At 45.1% G+C, this 9,111-nt stretch overlaps 1 protein-coding gene across 1 annotated transcript; it reads left to right on the top strand.

Annotated features, from left to right (window-relative positions):
- Positions 1-635: 635 nt before the first annotated feature.
- LOC125530488 lies at positions 636-4,120 on the top strand. Its single transcript, XM_048694881.1, has 2 exons — positions 636-1,121; positions 3,460-4,120. Exons 1-2 carry the CDS (start codon positions 636-638, stop codon positions 3,637-3,639), a joined length of 666 nt encoding a protein of 221 aa, XP_048550838.1. The 3' UTR covers positions 3,640-4,120.
- The last annotated feature ends 4,991 nt before the right edge of the window (positions 4,121-9,111 follow it).

The following is a 9,111-nucleotide window of genomic DNA, read 5'->3' as shown; positions in this document are numbered from 1 at the left end:
CGAGATTATAACCGGGAAATTCAAAATTCCAACAGGAAGTCGCAACGTTTCAAATTTTTTGAGGAAAAATCTCCAATAAATATGAACATTTCACTAGTTGGCTTGACTGTGAGCCGTAAGCGTTAAAGTGGTTAGTATAATTTCTGACCGAAATCATTTCCGAATTCATTTTAATATGATACTATAAGATATTTTTGACATCCAAACACAATCCGATCCAAACTTGAGTCCGACTAAAGGGATACAGTATAGGATATGGTATTACCAATAGCACACACCATACGATAATCCCATTTTTCTACCCGGATAATCCGATTCTATATATAAAAAAATGGATGCACGCTTTATGTGTAAAGTTTGAAGTATTAACTAGCAAAGCGCGAATGTTGAGACAAAACCTAAGCTCATTACTAATGTATCTGGCTTATTTTTAGTACTTTCTAGTGCTCTGCATGTGTTGAAAGTGTACAAGTGTTAATACTCCGTACTTGCCTATTGTTTATGTAAGTTTGCTTTAAAATATTTACATATTCAGTTGGCTTGACGGTGAGAGAGCGGGGTAATTATGAGCTGGGGCAGCATAGAATCGGGCAGTCACCATTTCGTCATACCCGTTTGGAACCCGAATCCACTAGATGAAATGGGCCAGAAAAAGAACCCGGAAGGGAAGCGGGACAGCTGTCCGCAAAACCCCCTCCCCTGTTCCTCGCCAATCCCCATTTCAAACAAACCCCCGTCCCCGTCCCCCCCCGAGGGCCGCCGTGAAGCCCTCGCCGCCGCCGTTGCCGGCGGGGACCGTCGTCGTGGTGCTCGCGCTCGTGCGCGCCGTCCTCACCCTGACGCTGGTGCTCGGGCGCGTCCTCCTCGTCGCGGCCGAAGCGCTCCCCTACCTGGGCTTCGCGACTCTGTGGGTCATCTCCGCGGCCGCGGCTGCCAGGGTCGTGGGAAGCCGAGCCTGGGACGAGGGCTCCGCCTCCGCCGTGTTTCTCCAGGCACTCGCGGACGGGGCTCTCAAGGCCAGCTTCCTTGTCCTGCAAGCGCTTGGCACCGTGATGCTGTGCGGCCAGTTCCTGCTCTACGTGGTTGCAGCTGTATCTGGATCCGGTTCAGAGTTCCACAAGGTATCGTCGAAATAACATTTCCTTCGATTGAATTGCGGCAGTAGATTTTCTTTTGATAAAGGATGATTTTATTAACTCAAAAATGTAGCATCAAGTGGATACAAAGTATTATGAGTAACACCCGGCCTCTGCATAATTAGGATGCACATAGCTGAACACCAAAAGTCTGACAACCAGAAGAAAACAAAAACCGACAAATCGGCAATAGTAGAGTTCTATAGACCGACACTGTGCCTATGTCGAAAGGTGAGATGGACCGATCCGGAGGTTATGCTGCCACCCATGTTGGGTAAAAACCTCCGTAGCCACCTGCTCCAACCGTGTACACACCGCCTTGAACAACGGTTGGACTTCCGCTCGTTGTAGCATAGACCACATACGAAGCGAGTGCGTACAACGGAAAATAGCCTGCAAAGGAGAAGCATTTTTGTCATTAAAAACAAAATCATTTCTACATAGCCAAAGCGACCATAGTAAGGCATATGCTCCCACCCTTAATAGCGTTTTGAACCTATTTGAAATACCGTCCGACCAATGACCAAATATATTGGCAACACTTGTGGGCGGATATAAACTTGACGCTATTTGGATGACTGACCACGTAGAACGTGCAAAGTTTCATTGGAAAAAGAGGTGTCTGATGGTCTCATCATGAGTACAAAAACAACACTTCTTACTCCCTTGCCAATTGTGCCGTGCGAGGTTGTCTTTGGTTAGAACAACTCCCCTACGAAGATACCACATGAAGACTTTAACTTTTAGTGGTATATTCGACCACCAAATTTTCTTATTATTACTCACCGGTACCTCAGAATGCGTGAGCGCACAATACATAGAGTCTACGGTGAAAGACCCTGATGTAGTAAGGTTTCAGCGAAACACATCCCGCCCTTCTGTCAGGCTAATCGCATCCAGACGGGACAAAAGATTATGCCATGACATAAGTCGGGGGCCAGTCAAATCCCGCCTGAATGAAATATTCGGGGGGGGGGATGAACTGAGCACCTGCGCAATAGTATTATTCTTATCGCGAGCAATGTTGTACAAGGCTGGATATTGTTCTCGGAGAGTGGCACCGCCTAGCCAGATATCTTCCCAAAAACAAATTTCCAACCCGTACTTTATCGCGAAAGACCCAAAGCGAAAGAGATGTTTCTTTGCCGCCATTAGGCCAGCCCAAAAGTGCGAGTCGCCAGGTTTCCAATATGCCTGAGACACTGCCTTGTGGCCTAGATACTTGTTGCGCAGTATGGTTTGCCAAACACCATCCTCAGTAAGAAGTTTGAACAACCATTTACTAAGGAGAGCCTCATTCTTGACCTGCAGGTCATGAATTCCAAGGCCACCTTGGTCTTTCAGCCTACAAACCACACTCCACTTGGCTAGTCTGTATTTTTTCTTTTCCCTATCTCCTTGCCAAAAGAATCTGGATCTGAAATAGTCCAGTCTTTGCAGGACCCCTTTTGGGAGTTGGAAGAAAGAAAGCATATAGATGACCATATTTGTGACAACAGAGTTAATCAAAACCAGCCGTCCTCCAACAGAGAGCAGCTTGCCTTTCCAGCTGCTCAACCGTTTCTCTAACCGCTCCTCTACATGCTTCCAGTCCGCAATGGTGAGACGTCGATAATGAATCGGTATTCCCAGATATTTAATTGGGAAATGGCCATTTGCGCAATCAAACAGGTCAGCATAATCGGCCGCTGCCTCAACGGCTTCTCCAAAGCAGAAAAGTTCGCTTTTATGGAAGTTAATTTTAAGACCCGACGTTTGCTCAAATGCTGAAAGCAAGAGTTTCAGGTTTTGAGCCTTGTCCAGGTCATGTTCCATAAAAAAGAACTGTGTCAACGGCATATTGCAGAATAGAGAGGCCACCATCCACAAGGTGTGGCACTACTCCTGCAATCTGTCCGTCCTGCTTGGCGCGCTCAACCAGAATGGCCAACATGTCGGCAACAATGTTAAATAACATTGGGGACATGGAGTCACCCTGTTGTAGTCCTTTTTTGTCTGAAAATAATGGCCTACATCATCATTGACTTTGATGGCCACGCTACCTCTAGTTACAAAATTGTGGATCCATTGACGCCATTTATCGAAGAAACCTTTCATCCTTAAGGCCTGTTGGAGGAAAGACCATTTAACCTTATCATAGGCTTTTTCACTAATATACGAACAAAATTCACATGTCTACCATTCTAATCAAGTTGTCCTCATGGAAATATGAATGGGATATAGTGTAGTGTTTCATGTGAGTTCATCTGCATCATTCAATTTTCGGCCGATTCCATACTCATGTCCGTCGTTGTGGTTTTGCTGAATTTGATGTCCCCCTCAGAGAGCCCATGGAGCTTTCAACCAGGAGTTGATTAGGGGGGGTTCCTCCCCGCACCGCAGTCCTTGGAACATTCGCTTCTACGCCCTTCATCCTGCTAATTTTAGCTGGTTCTCTGGTGCAATGCATGATGTCGAAAAAGATTGGTTTTGTGATTGTGGATGTGGGGATATTTGGCTCTAGTGCCATACCTTGCTTTGTTGTCATTCCAGCTGTAGTACTGAGTAACTGGAGGGAGGACCAGATGTCAAAGAAAAACATGACTCACGTTGCAGACTGTTGAGGTATATACCTTTCCCTATATCCAGAAGCCATATTATTTTCAGTTAATTTGTATATCTTGTGCACATTATTGGTCTCCTAATAACATGAAAACAGTTCCCCAATGTTGTGAATTTGCAATCATTTTTCTTAGTGGCAGGAACCTTGATTGTTGTTTGTTAACATGGAGTACTGTTATATCTTAAACCAATGAGGGTTTTCCTATTCCTTCTGGTAGTTGCATATTTGCATTGATGACAAACATTGGGGTTAGCCTCAATCTTCAGTTATGCTGAGTGGCCAACTGCCGCAGTTCTACTGTGTGCCTTTGTTGTGAACTGATCATCAAAATGATATTGGATATTTAAATTTAGTACTGATCTTCTTTGGTTAAGTCTTCAATTGACCAATCAGATGCCTACTGATAGATCACCAGTGAAAACCTAGTATGCGTTGTTCATGTCCAGTCATTACTGGTATTATTGTGATTGGGTAGCAATTTATTCATTGAAATGCACCATAAGTGGTAGGTCTCTGATTTCAAAGGGCTGGGTTGTCGGGCATCTTCTTCTACTTAATTGCATTATCTTGTTATTTATCCACCTTGTTTTATATGTTATGGGTAAACTTAGTGCTTTGTTTTAGTGAAGATAGCAAACAAAATCTCAGTTCAACTATTCAAGTCGGTAGCATGGTTGTGATATGTAGAGTAGTCGACACTTCCCTTAACCTGTAGCTACTTTCTACTTGCATGTGGTGTTATTACTCCATGTCATTTCTGTAGAAGTACCTTTGGAGGACACATGCTGACGTTGTAGTGAAATATTCTCCCCTTTCATGGGGTTTCGGCGTCCCTTCAGCTATTCCTAAAAAGTGATTCATTTGGAAAAAGCATTTTTCAAGAAATATTGTCGATAGTTTCATATGTTTATTTCTAATTTTATTGATGCTTCTTGTGCAAAAAACTTGAAGAACACTACTATTGTGGGGATGATTGCATAATGACAAATATATTTCATTCAGACAAGCTACATGATGCCATTAGTTCCATTGAATTTTTCTTATTCTACTACTTATCCCCGAAAAGTAATTTCTCCAACTAGTTTCCTATGCATACCATTCTTTCGTGCCCCGTGGAGTGTGGATTGCCCTGCTTTGCTCTGTCCGGTGGTCCTCATAGTGTAGTTCATGAGAAGTCCTCATAGTGTAGTTGGTGAGAATATGCGGGGCTTGTGAGCTCAAGATGGTTTCCATATGTGGAATAACCATCGATTAGGCAATTTTTACCATCGGGTGTGCAATTCAGTGGCTAGTTTGAGCTAGCTACCATTTACATTAAATTTGCACCTTTGAAGCACTCAGCCTTTCCAAATTAGGCGTGTGCGATATGCGGAAACGCCTTGTCCTCGGTGTGAGGGGGCGTGGTACGTGTTATAGGCAGGGGCGCAACAACCCTATAGCGCATACATGAGATCTTACAGGAGACTTGGAGAGCAAGGGATAGAGTAGGTTACAATGGATAGATATCAACTAACTACCTAGCCTATCTCCTGGTGGACTCCTGGACTCTTGGTGTGCGCACAAGGAAGGTAACGTGACAGGTTGATAGGTTGTTTGACACCCTCCCTTAATCACAGCTTCATCAAGTTGAGATTACGTTTGAAATATTCAAAGCTTCTAGTGGGCAAAGGTTTTGTGAACCCATCTGCAATTTGATCTCTGGAGTGCACAAAACGAATCTCAAGTTGCTTCTTGGCAACCCTTTCTCTCACAAAGTGAAAGTCTATCTCAATGTGCTTTGTCCTGGCATGAAAAACTGGATTAGCAGAGAGATAGGTAGCACCTAGATTGTCACACCATAAACATGGAGGTTGAGTGCCTCTAACACCAAGTTCCCTCAATATGGATTGTAGCCAGATAATCTCTGCTGTTGCATTTGCCAGTGCCTTATATTCTGCCTCTGTACTAGACCTAGAGACTGTAGCTTGCTTTCTTGCATACCACGATATTAAGTTGGGACCAAAAAATACTGCAAAACCACCAGTAGACCGCCTATCATTCAGGCAACCTGCCCAATCAGAGTCTGAAAAGGCACTTACAAGTGTAGATGGTGACTTACTGAAATTGAGACCAACATTAAGAGTGTTCTTGACATATCGAACAATCCGTTTTGCAGCAGTCAAATGAACTGTGGTGGGTGCATGAAGGAATATTGGCAAACTTTGTTGACAGCAAAAGAAATATCAGGCCTAGTAAGTGTTAAGTATTGAAGTGCACCTACTAGGCTCCTGTACCTTGTACTATCATCTAGACTTAGAGGCTGCCCTTCTGTAAGGGACAATTTTTCTGAACTTGACAAAGGAGTGGGTGAGGGTTTACAACCTTGCAGACCAGCTTTCTTTACCAGATCTGCTGCATACTTTTCCTGAGAGAGATGAAGTCCATCCTCATGTCTCTTTACCTCAATCCCTAGGAAATAGTGCAAGTCTCCAAGATCCTTGAGAGCAAACTCAGTACTGAAATCCTTTAACAGTCCTGTAATGGCCTCATCTGATGAACTTATGACAATAATATCATCAACGTATATGAGTACAAATATGCATGTATCGTACTTGTTGTAAATAAACAGTGAGGTGTCAGACTTAGAAGGAGCAAAACCAAGTGTTTGCATTTTGTGACTGAGGCGTGAGTACCATGCCCTTGGAGCTTGTTTCAACCCATACAGTGACTTGTCAAGTTTGCACACATAAGAAGGTTTATTTTTGTTCACAAACCCAGGAGGTTGCTTCATGTACACTTCCTCTTCCAGAACACCATGGAGGAACGCGTTCTGCACATCTAGCTGTCTCAGACTCCAGCCCCTGGAAACATCAATGGACAAAACAAGACGAATAGTGGCAGCTTTCACAACAGGACTAAACGTGTCCTCATAGTCTATGCCATATCGTTGTTTAAAGCCCTTTGCAACAAGTCTAGCTTTGTAACGATCAATTGTTCCATCAGATTTTCTCTTAATTCTGAATACCCAGTTGCAGTCAATAAGATTTTTACCTTGTTTTGGAGGAACCAAATGCCACGTTTTATTTTTCTGCAATGCTACAAATTCTTCATTCATAGCCTTCTTCCACTTTTCATCTTTTAGTGATGCTTCAAACGTGTGCGGCTCACCTGGCTCACCTGTAGAACACACCATGCCATATTTTGTCACATGTTTATAATCAATAGCTTGTATTATTCCTTTTTGCAAACGTGTACGGCGCGGAGATGATGTAGCAGCAGTTGGTGCCACAGACGATCCCGCAACAGATCCTGAAACGGCAGCAGCAGCGGGATCTGTGTGAGCTGGATCTTCTGCGGCAGATGGTGAAGACGCAGGCGTTGCAGCGGTCACAGAAGATCCCGCCCCGTGAAGCTCATCATGGGCGCATGATGGCAGGAGCGAGCCATCGGCGCGGGGTCGCGCTTGTCGGGGCAGCGCCTGTCGGACGGCGCAGGTCGCGCCTTTTGTAGCAGATCGTTTGGCGCGGAGGATTTGCGCGCTGGCCTCTGTCCGACCGCACCTGGCGAGGCCGTTGGCGCGGATTCTGGTGCAGATCCACCTGGCCAGTCTGGCGCGTTTGGCCGCCCGAATCCCGGAGACGATCTGGCTGACACATTTGGTGACGCAGATCCCGAGGGGGATTTGTTCCCCTGGTTGGAGCACATGAAATATGGCTCTGTATTGGGTATTTCCACATCGTTTTGACTTCTGTTTTTTCTGTATAGTCTCCTGCATCATCACAAGGCTCACACAAGGTATTAGGAGGGTCAGTCAATATTGAATCATCACAGTTATTGCCCCCTTGATCAGACCCGACTAGATGGGACGGTAAAAGGAGAATCTCTTGGCGAAGAAGTGCACCGGCGTTGGGGTGAAGGTCAGCAAAGGGGAACTTCATCTCATCAAAGACAACATCGCGAGAGATATAGACCCGTCCAGTAGACACATCAAGACACTTTACGCCCTTGTGTTGAGCACTATACCCAAGAAAGACACACTGTTTCGAGCGGAACATGAGTTTGCGATTGTTGTAAGGGCGAAGATTAGGCCAACAGGCGCAACCAAAAACTCGAAGAGACTTATAATCAGGTTTGGTGTGAAGGAGTCTTTCTATGGGAGTTTCATTGTGAATGACTCGACTAGGAAGCATGTTTATGATGTGTGCAGCAGTGAGAAAAGCTTCATCCTAGAATTTAAGAGGCATAGAGGCACCGGCTAGGAGAGCTAGACCCACTTCAACAATGTGGCGATGCTTGCGCTCAGCCGAGCCATTTTGCTGGTGAGCATGTGGACAAGACACATGGTGGGAAATACCAAGTGTTTGAAAGAAGGAATTTAGTTTTTCGTATTTCCCCCCCCCCCAGTCTGACTGTACAGCAATGATCTTGCTGTTGAACTTTCTTTCAACGAGTGCTTGAAAGTTTTGAAATACTTGGAAAACCTCGGACCGTTTCTTGAGAAGATAGATCCACGAGAATTTGCTATAGTCATCAATAAAGCTTACGTAATATGTGTGTCTACCAACCGAACTAGGGGCAGGACCCCAAACATCCGAGAAAATTAATTGTAAAGGCTGAGTAGAAACACTAGTAGAAATAGGATATGGTAATTGATGACTTTTTGCTCTTTGGCAGGAATCACAAATAGTTTCAACAGGACGCTCACCAACAAACGGGAGCTTATTCTTTCTAAGCAAACGTTCTACTAAGGAAAAAGAAGCATGTCCTAGATGATCATGGCATCGTGTGGAGGAAAGCTTGACAGCACCATGGGCTTGTTTATTGAGTCTTCTGAACTCCGGAAGCAATGGGTAGAGCCCGCGAACACATCTACCTCGATATAGGATTTTCCTCGTGGCCTGATCCTTAATCAAGAAGAAAAAAGGATGAAACTCAATGAAGACATGATTGTCAAGTGCTATTCGATGAACAGAAAGGAGATTTTTGTTGGCACTAGGGACATGAAAAATTTTCCTAAGGTGGATGTTACGATGAGGGGTACGTATAACTGAATGACCAATATGACGGATCCTCATACCTGCCCCACTCGCGGTGTGGATTTGGTCCTTGCCGGGGTACTTCTCACGGAGGGTTACTTTCTCAAGTTCACCCGTGAGATGGTTGGTTGCTCCGCTGTCGAGGTACCGGTTTGTGTCGACGCCGTAGGCACCATCAGTAGCGGCAACAACCTTTTCCTCATCTTTGGACGAAGCCTCATCTTCTTCAAAACGGTACCAGCAGCCTTTAGCCGAGTGCCCGAGTTTACCACAGATCTGGGAACACACGGCATCCGGGCGAGTCTTGTTGTTCCCGCCGCGGCGACCCCTAGTGGTGTTGGAGGAGGGGCGGCCGCCA

The sequence above is a fragment of the Triticum urartu genome, unplaced genomic scaffold (genome assembly GCF_003073215.2).
Source record: "Triticum urartu cultivar G1812 unplaced genomic scaffold, Tu2.1 TuUngrouped_contig_6357, whole genome shotgun sequence".
NCBI lineage: Eukaryota > Viridiplantae > Streptophyta > Magnoliopsida > Poales > Poaceae > Triticum > Triticum urartu.
This window is presented reverse-complemented; position numbering and strand designations above follow the sequence as displayed.